The sequence below is a fragment of the Bufo gargarizans genome, chromosome 6 (assembly GCF_014858855.1).
Source record: "Bufo gargarizans isolate SCDJY-AF-19 chromosome 6, ASM1485885v1, whole genome shotgun sequence".
Classification (NCBI taxonomy): domain Eukaryota; kingdom Metazoa; phylum Chordata; class Amphibia; order Anura; family Bufonidae; genus Bufo; species Bufo gargarizans.
The window spans coordinates 59,481,925-59,501,058 of record NC_058085.1 but is presented as its reverse complement, the minus strand read 5'-3'; the positions used below and the strand labels follow the sequence as shown (position 1 = coordinate 59,501,058).

The 19,134-nt window shown below is 42.3% G+C and overlaps 1 protein-coding gene across 4 annotated transcripts in view; it reads right to left on the bottom strand.

Annotated features, from left to right (window-relative positions):
- Positions 1 to 19,134, bottom strand: part of CARD14 (caspase recruitment domain family member 14) — an 83,967-nt gene that overhangs the window by 51,491 nt on the left and 13,342 nt on the right. For 2 of the 4 annotated variants that reach the window (XM_044300320.1, XM_044300321.1), the window contains exon 2: positions 3,817 to 4,047. In XM_044300320.1, coding sequence (XP_044156255.1) covers positions 3,817 to 4,027 — 211 coding nt within the window. In that variant the 5' untranslated portion in view covers positions 4,028 to 4,047. Of the gene's footprint in view, positions 1 to 3,816; positions 4,062 to 4,206; positions 4,280 to 19,134 lie in introns of those variants that run through there. The other 2 variants (XM_044300322.1, XM_044300323.1) reach the window with 2 other exon arrangements.

Genomic DNA, 19,134 nt, shown 5'->3' with positions numbered 1-19,134 from the left:
CCCTCTGATCAGACACTTTTGAGGTCATTTATCAAACTGGTGTAAAGTAGAACTGGCTTAGTTGCCCATAGCAACCAATCAGATTCCACCTTTCATTTCTCACAGCTCTTTTGGAGAATGAAAGGTGGAATCTGATTGGTTGCTATGGGCAACTAAGCAAGTTCTACTTTACACCAGTTTGATAAATGACCCCATTAGCACCTCTTCTGTGGATAGATAATAAGTTGTCATTCTGGGACAGACCCTTTAAGGACTGAATTACAGCTGCAACGTGTCGTTATGTGAGGCTCCATAAAGTAGGCCAGTAGACGGCTGACTCAGCATTCCTATCATATCATTTAATCAAGTTTATAGATTTTATGAGATACTAAACTTTGGGAGGTAATTGGTCTTAAATTTATAATTGGTTTATAAACATTACATAATACTAGGGCTGTTTTTAGGTTACTTTAAGAGTCATGCACAATGGCGGAGAACAATTGTACAGCCGCACGCCGTGTCTGCGTGTCTCCATCTTTGAGAGGAGAAAGGGGACAGCTCATAAGAGCTTACAATCTGTGAGGAGATAGGGATTACAAAGGAGGTGAAAGTGTGTAATGATCCAGCCATCTTTTATAAAACAAGGTAGAACATGTAGGCCTGCATGAGCCAGGATCTATACAGGGATATATATTAGGCCTAGTTCACACGAACGTATGGCTTTTTCAGTGTTTTGCGGTCCATTTTTCACGGATCCGTTTTTTGTTTCCGTTGTGTTTCCATTTCTGTTCCGTTTTTCCATATGCCATGTACAGTATACAGTAATTACATAGAAAAAATTGGGCTGGGCATAACATTTTCAATAGATGGCTCAGAAAAAACGGAACGGATACGGAAGACATACGGATGCATTTCCGTATGTGTTCCATTTTTTCTGCGGACCCATTGACTTGAATGGAGCCACGGAACGTGATTTGCGGGCAATAATAGGACATGTTCTATCTTTCAACGTAACGGAAAAACTGAAATAAGGAAACGGAATGCATACGTGCGTGTGAACTAGGCCTTAAAGGGGGTCTCCAAGTGTTTAATACTGATGACCCATCCTCAGAATAGGTCATAAGTATGTGATCGGTGAGGGTCCAACTCTCAACACCCCCGCAGATCAGCTGTTTGAGAAGGCTGAGGTGCTCAGTGGAGCTCCAATGAACGCTGTGGTCTCCTTGCAGTTTACCAAGCACAGTGCCAGTCATTGGATAGCATCTGTGCTTGATATTGCAGCTGAGTCCCATTTTCTTGAACAGGACTGAGCTGTGCCTAGAAACGTGATGTCCATGGCCTAGGAAGAAGCTAAGAAGTTCAATGGACCGACACTGTCTCTTCAGCTGATCGGCAGGGGTGACGGGAGTCAGACCTCCACCAATTACACACTATTGACCAATCCTGAGGATAGGTCATCAGTATTAACCTACGCAGCACATGGGGTTAAAGGGGTTGTGAAGGTAGTACATATTGATGAACTATCCTCAAGATGGGTCATCAATATCTGATTGTGGAGGTCCAACTCCTGGCCCCCTCGATGATCAATTCTCTATGCGAGCTTTACTTCCTCTTCATTAGGGCTTGTTCACACCACCGTATGGCTTTTTCTGTGTTTTGCGAGCCGTTTTTAACAGATCCGTTTTTCCTTTTTTTGTTTCAGTAGAGTTTCCGGTTACATTCCGTTTTTCCGTTCCGTATTTCTCCGTATGGCATATACAGTATACAGTAATTACATTGAAAAAATTGGGCTGAGCATAAAATTTTCAATAGATGGTTCCGCAAAAACGGAACGGTTACGGAAGACATACGGAGTACATTCCGTATGTTTTCTGTTTTTTTTTGCGGACCAGTTGACTTGAATGGAGCCACGGAACGTGATTTGCGGACAATAATAGGACAAGACTCAGTCCTGTCAGACAAACTGCAAGTGTGAAAGTAGCCTAAGACACATAATATATGTGACGCATGGCACGTGTGCCAGAAATCTGACTTGGTTTCAGACAGAATTCTGGTGCATTTTTATTATTAAATCGTCCCCATTATCTCCTAACTACACACACCAGCATGGTCTCTTAGGCCTCCCGCACACGACCGTTTTTTTTTCCTCGTTTACTGGCCGTTTTTGCGTTCCGTATAAGGTCCGTATACGGAACCATTAATTTCAATGGTTCCGCAAAAAAAGGAATGTACTCTGTATGCATTCCGTTTCCGTATTTCCCTTTTTCCGTTCCGTTTAAAGATAGAACATGTCCTATTATTGCCCGCAAATCACGTTCCGTGGCTCTATTCAAGTCAATGGGTCCGCAAAAAAACTGAACACATACGGAAATGCATCCGTATGTTATAATGGAAAATAATAAAATCTACAGAACCCAAACCCGAACTTCAGTGAAGAAGTCCTGGTTCTGGTCTGGGTACTAACATTCAGTTTTTTTTATCACGCGCTTGCAAAATGCATTAAAACACTTTGCACTCGCGCGGAAAAAAACTGAACAACGCAACGCAATCGCAGACAAATTGCATGCAAACTTGCGCGGGTTTCCCTGAACCCGCCCGCAACGCCTCCGGACTGAATCCGGCACGCTCGTCTGCAAGGGGCCTCAGGGGTTTCCAGGAGTTTGTTATTGATGTCCTATCCTCAGCATCGGTCATTAATATCTGATTGGTGGGGACAGAGACTTAGCTGTGGCCTCTTCCTAGGCCAGGGATGTCACGTTCATCGGTCACACGGCCTATGTGCAGCTCAGTTCCATTTCAGTTCATGGGTCTGGGCTGCAGTACCAAGCACTGCCACTATACAATATACAGCGCTGTGCTTGATATGCTGTGAGGAGGCCACAGCACTCACCAGAGCTCCATGACCTCTTCAATCAGGTGATCGCCGGAGGTTGCTGCAGTCGGACCCCCACCGGTCTCGTATTGATGACCAATCCCAAGGATACATTTATTATTATTTTTCCCTTCTACTAAACATTATTGCAAATGTGTTATGTCGTCTTAGCTACAATCACCAGTCTGTACAGTTGATGTCATGTGAGTCCATTGCTTATAGCAAAATTTATGGTGCACTTTTTTCTTTTTTTTTTTCTTTTTTGCAGCATCAGAATGACATTTTTTTTAAAGCCCTGCAGCATTGGCACATTTTACACTTTGCAATGCAGACGATGAAATCCAGGCCAAACCTGCAAATTCTACTGCCGAAACGCAGCCGAACTTCTGTGCAAATTCTGTCCTGTGTGTGGATTTTTTTTCCAGTTATATGTTGACATTTTTAATTGATTTTCATGCATTTTCTATTTAGGGAATTAACAATAATGTCTTTTATATTTCATTTTTTTATTATATGTGATCATTTTATCTTTTTTTGGGAAACTTAGCAGTTTTAGTATAATTTAGACTAATTAGATAGGCTCATATACGGTACTCTTTATGACCTCATGCACACGGCTGTTGTTTTGGTCCGCATCCGAGCCGTCGTTTTGGCGGCTCGGATGCGGACCTATTCACTTCCATGGGGCTGCAAAAGATGTGGACAGCACAAAAAATATAACCTCTCCTATTCTTGTCCGTTTTGCGGACAAGAACAGTCATTTCTACAATGGGCCACCTGTTCCGTTACGCAAATTGCGTAAGGCACACGGCGGGCTTCCGTTTTTTGCAGATCCGCAAATTACGGACCGCAAACAATGGAACGGTCGTGTGCAGGTAGCCTATAACAGTTGTAGATTGTGAATATATTGACTACACGGACATATATTTCCTTGCTAGCACTATATAACCATTAGAAAGACTCACCCAGTCTCATGGCCCTTGTCGAAAACCGCGCACAGTGCAGAATATCCTCTTCGTCCATGGCGTCTATCACTCTAGCTTGACGCAAATAAGGGGTCAGGCGTTCGGGTGACAGTCTTTGTACAATTTTACACCTGTGCTTTTCAATCATGTCCCACAGCTCCTCATCCTCCAGGTCCATTAAATCTGGGTCGGTCTGCGATGGCACTGCCATGGTCGGTTTTGATAGAAGAACTAAAAAAAAAATACTAGAAATCATTGAAGGGAATGAATAATAGTTCCAGGTTTAGTGTTCTTTGCACAATTCCTTCTAAGCCTTAATGGGATGTCTTTCTATAGTCCATTACAACTGCTAATGTACTATAGGAATATCTATCAAATTATGGGACTCACCTTCAAGACAAAGCTACATTTATGGATCCGAGCAAACGGCAGCAATGAGCGGATCGTTAGCGATTCCTAGGATCTAAACACAGAAGGAAGTGCGACTGCCGTCACTTCTACGCCTTTAACCTAGACTTTTACTATGTCACTGCATTGTTGGAATTTCACCCTAAGGGCTAAGTGAAATTCCACACTGTAAAACAAATAAAAGAAATATAATGACGAAAGTTTGTGCAGAAAGGTGGAGATAATAGCAGCTCCGACGCTGTCACCGAGTTATCATTGAAAGCATAAAATATCACAAAATACCACTATACAAGGTGCAAGAATATAATTACTGTACTTTCTATTTCCTACAATCTTCTGCACAAACCTATCTGATTAAAGGGGTTTTCCAGGAACTATAGGGGGTTGCCCAAATGAACTGCTGGTAGTGGTGCCTAGTTTACTCCCCTCTCCCCCTGCGTGCATATGTATGGGGTGGGGAAAGTCCAGAGGAATAGACAGCTTTTGAAGCCTTTAAAGGGGTATATCCCATGATTAACCCCTTAATGACCCTGGGATTTTCCATTTTTGTTTTTCACTCCCCGCCTTCCCATAGTCCTAACATTTTTATTTTTCTATTTCTTATGAGGGCTTATTTTTTTAGGTACAAGTTGTACTTTCTAATGGCACCATTTACGGTTGCATACCATGTATTAGGAAGCGGGAAAAAAAATTCCAAATGGGGTAGAATTGGGAAAAAACGCAATTCTGATAAAGGTTTTTTATTTTATTTATTTTTTTACACTGTACACTATGGGGTAGAATTGACCTGTTATCTTCATTCTCCAGGTCAGTACGGTTACAACGCTACCACACTTGTACAATTTTTCTTGCGTTTTAATACTGAAAATAAAATTAAAACCTTTGAGGAAAAAAATAAAAAAAATAAATTATAACCGTATTCAGACCCCTATAACTTTTTTGTAGTTATGTGTATGGGGCTGTGTGAGGGCTAATTTTTTTGGGGACGATCTGTTCTTTTCAGTGATATCAATTTGAAGTGTGTGAGACTTTTTGATCACTTTTAAAAAAACAACCTATTGGGTAGTTGAAGTGACAAAAAATGGCAAATTGGCTGTTTTTATTTTTTTTCCCGTTACGCATTTGCCGTATGCCATTAATATTGTTATATTTTAATAGAATAGTATGGTCATTTTCGCACGCAGCGATGCCCATGATGTTTGTTTTTTTATTGTTTAAGTATTTTTATTTTAAGGAAAGGGGGGTGCTTCGAACTTTTATTTTTTATATTTTTTTATATTTGTAAAAACTTTTTTTAACTTTTTTTTAACTTTTTTTAAAGTCACCCTGGGTGACAATAATTGGCAATTGTGGCTGATCGCATACATGTGCCTCGGGTCTATTTAAATTAGCAGAAACCCCGCGGCTATGGCACCCGCTGCATGTGCGAGCACTGGACTTCTGCCGTACATGTACAATGGAGGTCCTTACAGGGTTAAAGGGTTTGTCCCTTAAAAAAATATTCTGCATTTCTCAAACCAGCACCTGGATCTGAATACTTTTGCAACTGCATATAATAAAAAATGTAGCATAGCCACTGAGTTATTCACTGAAATCTATCTGTATAGCGCCACCTGCTGTTTGTTTTCTTCCAATGTCTCTGTCCTGCTTACTGAGATGGAAGCACATGTTTAGTTCCATCCTTCAACTGCCACCAGCTGTAGCAGAAAGGTCACTTCCCCTGAGAAAGGACACACCCCCTAAGCTGCCAGCTTCAAATAAATCTATAAGAGCAATGAATGGAGAGATTTCTGGATCCATGTTAGATACAGGGCTGGTTCTAAGTTTGTTAGAAAGAGATTGTCATGTCCTGTATTATGTCTGAATGTACAAAAGGAAAATAAGACATCATATAGTACATGGCAATCACTTTTTAATATAGCTAAAACCAACCAGTATTTCACTCCTAGCTCTAGCTTTGTTTTAAGCTGGCAGCTCAGGGTGCTTGTCCATTCCCCTGCAGTTCTCTCCCTTTCACAGCTCAGGGGGCGTGTCCATTCTCCTGCAGCTCTCTCTCTATCACAGCTCAGGGGGCATGTCTATTCTCCTGCAGCTCTCTCCCTTTCACAGCTCAGGGGGCATGTCTATTCTCCTGCAGCTCTCTCCCTTTCACAGCTCAGTGGGCGTGTCCACTCTCCTGCAGCTCTCTCCCTATCACAGCTCAGGGGGCGTGTCCATTCTCCTGCAGCTCTCTCCCTATCACAGCTCAGGGGGCGTGTCCATTCTCCTGCAGCTCTCTCCCTTTCACATCTCAGGGGGTGTGTCCATTCTCCTGCAGCTCTCTCCTTGTAATTGTTACAGTAGTTAGGGCTGGTGGCAGTTGAAGGATGGAACTGAACATCTGCTTCCACTTCAGCAAGGTGGACAGAGAAATAAAAAAGTGAGCAAACAGCAGGTGGTGCTCTACAGATATGATTTATTAAATGAACACTGAAGGATCAAAAATCTTTTGAGACAGCTATCCCAGATCAATGGTTAGAATATATGTTTTCTGAAATAATTCAGTGACTATGCTACATTTTTTAATGACATACAATTACTAAAGTATTCAGATGCAGGTGCTAGTTGAAAAAATGTGGAATATTTTTAAGGACAGGCCATCAATCTCCTAGTCTCAATAACCCCTTTAACAATATATACAGTATTAGGAGGTTTAAAGGGAATCTGTCACCTGCTTTTACCATTTTAAGCTGTCACCATCGCTATGTTCACTAAAGTACCTTATTTCCAGCAGTCTTTCTTTTACTTTATTTTTGTTTTGTCCTTTTGATATAAAAGCTCTTTTTATGATATGCTAATGAGGCTCCAAGGTGCCCAGAGGGGCGTTTTTTTCCTTCTCCGGTGCCCAGTGACGCCCCCCTGCAGTGCCCAAGAACGCCTCCTGATCATCAAATAACCTCCCACAGCCCGGCAAACGGTTCCGCCCCCTCCCCACGTCATAGTCTACCTTCTAGAAATGCCCCGTCCTTCTTCCTGTCGGCGGCCATAGTGTAGCTGTCCATACATACATGCTACATACATAGTGCTGTGATGTCGCAAGTTCACAACAATACTTAGTGCGCCAATCACTAATAAGTAGTCACCTGTTAAAATGTGAAGTTGCACGTATTGCTCCAAAATATTCGCATCATTAGTGCCGATTTCGCAATCGCGAATATATTGGAGCACTCTATCTGCATATAGAGCTATTGTAATGTTCTGCCGTGCCAACCATTTAATCCAGTCTCAGGAAACTTCTAGCAGCTTGAAAAATTTAGCTATAGTGACCCACGTCTGTATTTCGCACGCATTACGCGAATATGACATTGCCGATTTTTTGCGATCAAGAAAATAATACTACCAAATATTTGTGAAATATTGCAAATTCGAATATTGCCCCTGCAGCTCATCACTAGGAATAACAAAAGAATCCATGCTGGTAAAGCAGAAGGCATAACAACACTAGAAAATGCAGTAAATCCAGCCTAAGCTGAGCATATTCTAGGTGCACAGCCTATGAGTCCATTATTTCAAGTCATTAGACTCACTTGTCTGAAACCGGCTTTAGAATACCTCAAGGCAGAAAACACAAGAATGAGCAAAAGAGAGAAGCCAAGTGTCAACCATAGTCATTAGGGATTGACAAGACTTCATTACCAAGAAAGATAAGCAGAATTAGTGCTCAAGGCTTGTCTGGCTGCACAAGTTTTTTTTTAAAGGGCCCTGTGGTTAAAAAGTATAAAATCAATGCTCAGTTCTTACTGATCTCCCGCCACTCCCAATCCAACTCTTCATTGTTGCCCGCCCACCTACGGCACGCTATACATGCCCACTCAGCCAGTCACTGCAAAGACCTTCAACGGCTAAGGCATGTTGCAGTTAAAAGATTATGCCATGAGTGATGTAAACAATGAAAGTCAGACATCATACAGTACATGACAATCTGTCTAACAAAGCTAGAACCAGCCCTGTACCTTACATGGATCCAGAGAGCTCCCCATTTATTGCTCTGCTAGATTTGTTTCAGGTTGGCAGCTCAGGAGGTTGTGTCTTTTCTCAGGGGATATGTCTTTTCTGCTGCAGCTCTTTCCCTGTAACTGCCACAGCTTCTAAGTACCCTTTCACACGGGCGAGTTTTCCGTGCGGGTGCGATGCGTGCGGTGAACGTATTGCACCCGCACTGAATCCTGACCCATTCATTTCTATGGGGCTGTGCACATGAGCGGTGATTTTCACGCATCACTTGTGCGTTGAGTGAAAATCGCAGCATGCTCTATATTGTCCGATTTTCACGCGACGCAGGCCCCATAGAAGTGAATGGGAAGCGTGAAAATCGCATAACATCCGCAAGCAAGTACGGATGTGGTGCGATTTTCACGCACGGTTGCTAGGAGACGATCGGGATGGAGACCTGATCATTATTATTTTCCCTTATAACATGGTTATAAGGGAAAATAATAGCATTCTGAATACAGAATGCATAGTAAAACAGCGCTAGAGGGGTTAAAAAAATAAATACATTTTTTTAACTCACCTTAGTCCACTTGATCGCGAAGCCGGCATCTCCTTGTGTCTCCTCTGCTGAACAGGACCTGGGGTGAGCTGCTGCATTAAATAGAGGTTAAGGACCTTTGATGACGTCACTCCGGTCATCACATGGTATGTCACATGATCTTTTACCATGGTGATTCACCATTGTAAAAGACCATGTGATGACCGGAGTGACTTCATCAAAGGTCCTTAACCTCTATTTAATGCAGCAGCTCACCCCAGGTCCTGTTCAGCAGCGGAGACACAAGGAGATGCCGGCTTCGTGATCAAGTGGACTAAGGTGAGTTAAATTTTTTTTTATTTTTTAACCCCTCTAGCGCTGTTTTACTATGCATTCTGTATTCAGAATTCTATTATTTTCCCTTATAACCATGTTATAAGGGAACATAATACAATCTTCAGAACATCAATCCCAAGCCCTAACTTCTGTGAAGAAGTTCAGGTTTGGGTACCAAACATGCGCGATTTTTCTCACGCGAGTGCAACGCATGACAATGTTTTGTACTCGCGCGGAAAAATCGCGCATTTTCCCGCAACGCACCCGCCTCTTATCCGGGCAAAAAAACTGACGCCCGTGTGAAAGAGGCCTAACAGAAGATATGGCTGATGACAGTTGAAGATTTAAACTGAGCGCGTGCGACCACTATGGGGAAGTGATCAAGAAATTTTTAATTACATGCAATTACAAAAGTATTCAGATTCAGATGCTGCTTTGAAAAATTAAAAAATATTTTTCATGGCATAACCCCATTAAGAAAAACTGCATTATTCCTATGACTCCTTGATATTGTGGGCAAGGTTGACCTCTGTCTAGTTTTTAACTCATGTAATTACCAGCATGAACAGTTCCAGGCGCAGTTATACTATAGTAACCCCAGCACTCTGAAATCTCTGCAATTATGTGAAATTATATATTTATCCTCCAGCATCTCGCAATAAATTGGCCAACGTTCCTCTGGCTTTATAACAAATTTACATGAGTGCATGCCCCGACAAAATGGCAAAGGTGTGGCGCTTCTCCGCATTATAGCTTTCTATGTGAATTGCAACAAGCGTCTCAACGCATGAGCAGTGAATCCTGTAAGCCCTTCCGGCCTAAATCCTGTACATGCGCAGTATATCTTCACAGACCGAGGAAAAACGAGAAAAATTCTCCAGCACGTCTAAAATCTTGAAATCATCACAACTTGTGTAATAAAAAGATGCTTACGTGTTCCAAAAACCTGAATATATGTTCTTAGGCTACTTTCACACTTGCGTTCGGGGTTCCGCTTGTGAGTTGCGTTTGAAGGCTCTCACAAGCGGCCCCGAACGGATCCGTACGGCCCCAATGTATTCTGAGTGGATGCGGATCCGCTCAGAATACCTCAGTCTGGCTCCGTTTGGCCTCCGCTCCGCAGGCGGACAACTGAACGCTGCTTGCAGCGTTCGGGAGTGTCCGGCTGGCCGTGCGGAGCCAAACGGATCCGTCCAGACTTACAATGTAAGTCAATGGGGACGGATCCGTTTGACGTTGACACAATATGGCGCAATTTCAAACGGATCCGTCCCCCATTGACTTTCAATGCAAAGTCTGGACGGATCCGTCTGAATAACTTTTGCACTTAGATTTTTTTTTAAATATAATGCAGACGGATCCGTTCTGAATGGATCCCATCGTTTGCATTATAGGAGTGGATCCATCTGTGCAGACACCAGACGGATCCGCTCTGAACGCAAGTGTGAAAGTAGCCTAAGGCCTCCTGCACACGACAGTATTTTTTAACGTCCCGCAAAACGTGGTTCTGTTGTTCCGTGACCCGTGCCCGTTTTTTCATCCGTGGGTCTTCCGTGACTTTTGGAGGATCCACGGACATGAAAAATGAAAAAAAAAATCTAAGTCAAGTTTGCCATTGAAATGATAGGAAAAAACGGACACGGATCACGGACGCGGATGACAATCTTGTGTGCATCCGTGATTTTTCACGGACCCATTGACTTGAATGGGTCCGTGAACCGTTGGCCGTGAAAAAAATAGGACAGGTCCTATTTTTTTTTACGGCCAGGAAACACGTATCACGGATGCGGCTGCCAAACGGTGCATTTGCCGATTTTTCCACGGACCCATTGAAAGTCAATGGGACCGCAGAAAAAAACGTTAAACGGGACAACGGCCACGGGTGCACACAGCGGTCGTGTGCAGGAGGCCTAAATCAAGGACCCATAGTTAGGTGTTTGAAAAACGTAAGAGTCTTTTTATTATCCTTGTGATGAAGGATGCGACAATAAGAGAATTTTACCGTTTTTTCCTTTTCTCCGTGCAATCATGAGCGTAGCAAGCTGATTCCTTCCTTCTTCTCAGACGGCAAGCATGAGATGCCATGTCGTCTATGTAACTCTCCTACTGATAAGGAATACTTCACTATACGACAACGCACAATCATTATAGGCAATAAATTGGCCAAAGTTCCTTTACCTTGTAATTACTTTTGCACAATTATTGCCTTAGTCTCAGCCTCGTATGGAATACATTACACACCATAGCAATTCCTATAAGGGTCACCTAAAGTGTTGTTCCTGCAGCCATAACGCTCTATATAATAAGTTATGTCCTGTATCGTTACTTGAGTGCCATTATCCTCAGCGTGGCTCCTCCAGATCTCCGCTGCAATGTCAGGTCTGTGACTACTTGTCTCGCACCAGACACTCCCTCTGTCGCCCAATGCACATACCCTACACCCTGAGGAGCGACAGAAGACCTCAATATATAGGCTCGTGCTGTCTAAGCACGGTGCCCTTGTGGTACACGCGACCGCATCAGCATACATGACCAAGGACCTCACCAGCCCACCTTGCCCACAGTATACAACTTGTTATCATATTGGCATAAAATAGGGATCAGCAATCTCCGGCACTCCTGTCCCATAATGCTCCATTCACTTCTATGGGAGTTGAGAGAACAGCAGTGCATGCTGAGAGTTGTAGTTTCAGCTGGAGTGCTGATCCCTGGTGCACGACAAGAAGCAGTGAGGCTGAGCACACGATTACCGTATGTACGGATACTCCAGTGCCGGAAGTGCATTTGAGACCTTCAGTGATGTAGCAAATTTTAGCCTTAATAACTATTTTTTAGCCGCAAGTAAATAGTATTGACGTCACCTTAAAGGGAATGTGTCACCGAAATGTTTTTTTCTGCCAGTTAAAACCAGATAGTGACACATCTTTTTTTGTAATCTGTTTTTGTTTTCTTATTACAATTTTTTATATTCTATTTCTTGAACATGATTATGGGGGCGGCCATCTTGCCTGAGCTGTTCTTAACAGCATTTAGAAAACATTAAGAAAATTGCTTTATGGCAGCCCCATGGTCCACAGACACAGTGGTCAGGAGGGACCTCACTGACTTCTGTACAAGAAGAGACTAGATAAGATGTGACAATCACCTATTATGAATGGTGGATCCTGTCTTATCTCTACACAGAGGTGATATCATTACAAGCAGGATGAGAATGACAGATAAGCAGGTAACTGCAGTAAAGTGATCTGTACAGACCAAGAAGTGGCGCCTAATATGAGGCTTAGTGGCCAGTGTGAAAACTGCAGGATTTTATGGTTTTTGTTTAAATATAGATGTTGACTTGGAAAATTAAAAATTACCACCAAAAATTCTTTAAAAATATGTTTAACAAAAATTGTGATTTAAACAATAGGTCATTTTCTGATGACACATTCCCTTTGAGTGCATTTAATGGTGTAGCTGTATAAGACCTTGTATTTTGCAGGTCAAGTTGTATTTCTTTCAGAGGGAGCGCAGACACCGGAGCCTATACCGGGCGAACGGAGCGGCACCCAGACTTACTAGTAAGTGCAGGGGGACCCCTGGGCGCCGCTCTGCCCACAGGTATAGTTAGTTTTTCGTTTGTAGAGTAGTGAAAGGTCCTCTTTAATAGATTTAATTTTTTCTTTTTGTTGGGTAGGAGGAATGGGAAAAAAAGCTACTTTCCCATGACTTTTTAGTATTTATTTTTAAAGCATTCACTGTGTATTTTATGTTTATTTATTTTTTATTTTATTTTATATTATATGATATCCATAACATTTTTATTTTTCTGTAAGGTAGCTGTATGAAGGCTTGGTTTTTGGGGAGACTATTTGTAGTTGTCATTGCCACAATTTTTACGTCTTCAGATTATTCTTAGAATACATAAAGTTAAAGGGGTTTTCTAGGAGTAGAATATTGATGACCTTTCCTCAGGGTAGGTCTTCAATATCTGATCAGTGGGGATCCGACTCTCGGCACTCTCACCGATAAATTGAAAAGGCCATGATCTTCCGTTGAGACCTGTGGCCTCTTCCTAGGCCAGTGACGCCACACTTATTGATCACAACGCCTGTGTGCGGCTCAGATCCATTCAAGTGAATGGGCCCGGGTTGCAATACCAAGCACCACCACTATACAGTTTACGGAGCTGTGTTTGGTAAAGCTACTTTCAAACTAGCGTTTTGGCTTCCCGTTTGCGAGATCCGTTCAGGGCTCTCACAAGCGGTCCTAAGCGGATCAGTTTTGCCCTAATGCATTCTGAATGGAAAAGGATCCGCTCAGAATGCATCAGTTTGCCTCCGTTCCGTCTCCATTCCGCTCTGGAGGCGGACACCAAAACGCTGCAAGCAATTGTCCATCTGACGAAACTGAGCCAAACGGATCAATTCTGATGCACAATGTAAGTCAATGGGGACGGATCAGTTTTCTAGATATTTTGTGGGTTCAAGTGGCACTTAAATGTCTCAATTTTGTGTATTTAAATGTTGGTATCTACGTATCCTATTAGGTTCTGCCTCTAGCGGGCCTATATGGCTCCTATATGTGACAGACCTAAGGACTAACATTAGTCCCCTATCTTCTACAGTAACCAATAAGAACCATATAATTGTGTTGTAGAGGTGTTGATGGACTTACAGAGGGAACCCCCTACCTTTAAAAAAAAAATTGGTGATTAGGTGCTGTGCTCAGAATTGACGTATCAACCGAGGGGTTCATGAACTGCTTAGTATCGAGTATCTTTAACTGCTCTGCTTCACCATGAAACCCTTTAAAGGATGTAAAAATTAAAAAATCTGACATCATATAGTAAATGACAATGCCTTTCTAACAAAGCTAGAACCAGCCCTGTACCTCACATGGATCCAGAGATCTCCCCATTCATTGCTCCGATTGCTCTGCTAGATTATCTTCAGCCTGGCATCTCAGTGGGCATGTCCTTTCTGCTTTAGCTCTCTCCCTGTAACTGCCACAGCATCTAACAGAACATATGGCGGGTGGCAGTTGAAGATTTAAACTAAGCATGTGCGACCAGCTCAGTGAGCTGGACAAATAATAAGGAAAAGAACTAAACAGCAGGTGGCGCTATACAGATACATTTTATTAAATAATGCATCGGCGATACTACATTTTTCATTACATGCAATTAGAAAAGTATTCAGATCCAGGTGCTGGTTTGAAAATTGTAGACTAAGCTTCATGACAACCCCTTTAATGATAGAGATGGTTCAGCTACCACACCTATTATATACACTTGTCTAGACATTTTCAGAGAGATCTAGGGCTCTACAATCCATGGCAATGTGAGTTGTACTTCTCAGTTCAGTACATTCTTCATTATCACACAGCAACGTCAAACATGTTCCCCACTTTTTCTTCCTCCCTTTCATAATCCCAGGTTTGAGCGTGGCATCAAACCACAGACCCTCAGCCTGTTGGTGACCTTACATTTGGTTACTTACTGTCTCAGATTTTATACCCTAGAACAGTGTTTCCCAACCAGTGTGCCTCCAGCTGTTGCAAAACTACAACTCCCAACATGCCCGCACAGCCAAAGGCTGTCTGGGCATGCTGGGAGTTGTAGTTTTGCAACAGCTGGAGGCACACTGGTTTGGAAACACTGCCCTAGAAGACATTACATTTCTGATCATCTTATGACCACAGGAGGCAAACATTACAACTCATCAGATTTATGATTTTCTGAAGTTAGTTGTCCTTTGTACAGACTTTTTGGTAGCTATCCACTTCGAGTGTCTCTGTCTCTGCAGATCCTAACAGTAAAGGGATTGTATCAATGCTATACTAGTCATCTTATATAAAATATGGAACAGTGGGAAACCAATCTAAACCACATTCAGGGGTGGACTGGGAACCTAAAGCAGCCCTGGAAAAAAAACTAAAAGTAGCCGCACGTTGTAGGTGGGTCCAAACTGAAAGAAGGTGAGGCAATACAAGTAGGTAGGGACAGCAATACCTTTGTGCAGCACAAAATACCACCCCAGCAGAACCAAATACCACAGTGCAGCACAAAGTACCACCCCAGCAGAACCAAATACCACAGTACAGCACAATATACTACCCCAGCAGAACCAAATACCACAGTGCAGCACAAAGTACCACCCCAGCAGGGCAATTGTGGATGGTGGACAAGGTCATAAGTACCTGATGCTCCTACCACTAACCCTGCAGCACAAAATACTGCTGCCCCGCTGCAGTATTTAACTGTATCAACATCCTGAGGATTTAATTCAGCAGGGCAATTGTGGATGGTGGACAAGGTCATAAGTACCTGATGCTCCTACCACTAACCCTTTCGCCATCAGCGCAGTACATGTACGGCACTGGAGCGATTGGTAAACACGGTGCCCACTCACACGTGCAGCGGGCACTATTGGCTTTTAAACAGCAGAGACCCACGGCTAATGACCGCAATCGGCAATAATGCCGATCGCGGTCATTAAAGCCTTCATATGCCGTGATCAAATGTGATCACGGCATCTAAAAGCTAAAAACCCCAGAAGCGCGTGCATTGAGGATGCCGGTAGTTGGTTTCAGTGCGCTGGGTCTCTCTGAAGAGACCCCGGGTATTGGAGCTGCAATTCTTATTTTGGCCAATAGGTGGCAGGCGAACATAAGAAAAGAGCAATTCAGGTATTATGGTTCTTTATGAAACATGATAATATAGAATAAATAAATAAAAATAGCGTGTCTTGTAGCCTTAAATACTGGCTACAAAAACATTTTAAAAAATGTTTTAAAAATGTAAAAAAAGATATAAAAAATTTAAATCACCCTCCTTTCCGGAGAATAAAAAAATAGATACATAAATAACCAAAAATATAAACATCAAGGGCATCACCACACATCCAAAAATGCCTGTACTATTGAAATATAAAAATATGTTTCCAATATGGCAAATGGTGTAACTGGAAAAAGGGTCCAAATGGGAGATTCACCATTTTTTCAATGCTTCTCTTACCCAAATTTTTTTTATAAAATGGGATCAAAAAGTCACACACACTCCAAAAAGGTATCAATGCAAACTGCATATCGTTCTGCAAAAATTTTTTTTTATAAAATGTGATCAAAAAGTCACACACACTCCAAAAAGGTATCAATGCAAACTGCATACACAGCACAATCTGCCACTGTGAAATGATGGTCTTTTTTGCTGCTCAAAAGATACAATTACCCAATGAATGAGCATTTTGCTCATTCATCGGGTAATCGGCAGTGCGTTTACACCGCCAGATCATCGCTGAAGAGCATTACTAGTAACGCTGGTTAGCGATGATCTGTTCAATTGTCGGCCCATGTAAAGGAGTCCCAGACGCCAACTATCAAGCGACTGTGTCATCCCAGTGAACGGAGGGCCGGGAGATTCCAAGCAGCAGGGAACTCTGACTTGTTCATTGCAGGCGCAGGGTTTTCCTTCCAGACAAGAACGCTGTCATTCGACTGCGACAATTCTGAAACATTGCAAGTGGTGAATGAGATCTACAGCACAAACATTATATTTCCTTATCCTATTGCGGTAATATTGACATAAAGAGTGATCCCATTCATCACTAGAAGAACGGAATTTCACTCCTTGTCTGTGCCATACACCTCCCGCGCTGTGATAGAACGTGTTATATTATTATATTATAGTAAAAGATACTATACTATACTATATTCTGATATTACACATACCTTATTGACTATACCAGGCATGCTCAACCTGCGGCTCTCCAGCTGTTGCAAAACTACAACTCCCAGCAAGCCTGAACAGCCTACAACTATAAGTCTACAGCAGGGCATTGTGGGAGTTGTAGTTTTACAACAGCTGGAGGGCCGCAGGTTGAGCATGCCTGGACTATACGGCTTGATATTTCTGTAGTAGCTGCAGGGACCGCAGCACATGTTTTATGTAGACTGGGTCCCTAATAGTTTTCTTTTTATGTTATGCATATGTTATATATGTTTGATTATTGATTTAGGAAGTTACATAGTTACATAGTTAATACGGTTGAAAAAAGAAATAAGTCCATCATAAGCGAATCCCAGAAGGAAGTGAGACTCAGATTTCTACACGTTTCCATAAGCATTAATGTAATTAATCTAAACCCTTTTTGATACTGTCCACTGTTCCTGCTGTGACCACGTCCTGGGGAAGTCTATTCCACAGAGTCACAGTTCTTACAGTAAAGAAGCTTTGACGCTTCTGGAGACTGAACTCTTTCTTCTCCAGTCGGAGGCAGTGCCCCCTTGTCTTTTGAGTGCATTTTACATGGAACAGTTTTTCACCGTATTTTTTGTATGGCCCATTTATACATTTGTATAGGTTAGTAATGTCCCCCCTTAGACGTCTCTTCTCAAGACTAAAAAAATTTAATTGTTTAAATCTTTCTTCATAACTAAGACCCTCCAGGCCCCTTATCAGTTTAGTCGCTCTCCTTTGTACCTTTTCCAGCTGCAGTGTGTCCTTTTTATGGACTGGTGCCCAGAACTGAACTGAATATTCCAGATGAGGCTACACCAACTCTTTGTAAAGTGGTAATGTTACATCCCTGCCCCTTGAGTCCATGCCTCGTTTAATGCATGACAATATCCTGGTGGCCTTAGAAGCAGCTGATTGACATTGTATGCTGTATTTTAATCTACCATCCACAAGGACACCCAAACCCTTCTCTATAAGTGACTCCCCCAGTGCTACATCACCTAGGACATATGATGCACAGAGATTATTACTACCGAGATGAATAACTTTACATTTATCCACATTGAACATAATTTGCCAAGTTGATGCCCAATCACTCAGAGTGTTCAGGTCAGCTTGTAGTTTATGGACATCTTCCATAGACTGTACAGTACTACATAGCTTAGTTTCATCTGCAAAAATAGAAACTGTGCTATCAATCCCATCCTCAATATCAGATATTATTCAATAGCATGGAACCTTAAACATACTGCCTGTTAAGATCTGTGCGTAACACGCTACTTTACCTGGTGAGAGTATTAATCATTCTCCAAAACCAGCTGGTAACAACATAACTAGTGTGAACAAAATTTATGTTCAACAGATAGCCCTTGGTAGATGAGCACTTTGAAGGGCTTGCAAATAAGTAACGTGATGTACGTGTGAGTACAACATATATAAACTTCAAAAACTCAATATTGTAACTATTGATGTTGGAAAGCGCAAGGTAATCACCCCAGGGGAGAGGAGATGTAAGGCCTCCAGATCACTCCAGTATGAGTTGATGTGTCTCTGGATTGCTAGCAAAGCACAACGAGGGTTCTCATATTTTATAGAACTTGGCCGTAGCCTTATGGGTGAAAACGCTCATCTCCTCTAGCCTGCCCACTTGGTTTAATTTGCTTAGCCAATGAGATAGGGGTGGAGTCACCGTTTGTTTCCAGTAGAGAGGGATCATGCTTTTCGCTACTAACACCATGTGTTTCCATAGTATAGTATTGAATTTGGTTTGAGAGTCAGGGATGATGTTCAAAAATAAAAATGGCGGAGTTATCTTAGGGGATCCTGCGCACACTTTCTGTAAGATTTTCTCCACCTCAGCCCAAAAGGGAACAATCAGAGGACATGTCCACCATAGGTGAACATACAAACCTATATCTGAATTACAAATCCAGCAAGAGGAGGGTATGAGCGAGTTTATAGCATGTAATGCCACCGGTGTTTTGTACCACCTACTAACAATTTTATAAGATGTCTCTTGCATTGTAGTACATCTGGATGGACCACATGCATTTTTGTACACCACTATAGTGTCCTGTTTGGTCAGTTTGAATTTTAATTCTTTCTCCCACGCTTCTATGAAAGAGGGGGCAGGGCCATCCTCTGGGCATATGAACGTTTTATATATCGTGGAGATTAATTTCGGGGGAGGGGATCTCTGTGCTGCCAGCTTTTCAAACCAAAGGTAGTCTCTGTTCCAGGTGTCAGCAAACCGGATACTTTTAAAATTGCTTAAGAGTTGAGAGTATGTAAGATGGTCTAGTTTTATTCCTGGGATTTTAAGATGTAAGGTGGGCTGGTCTGG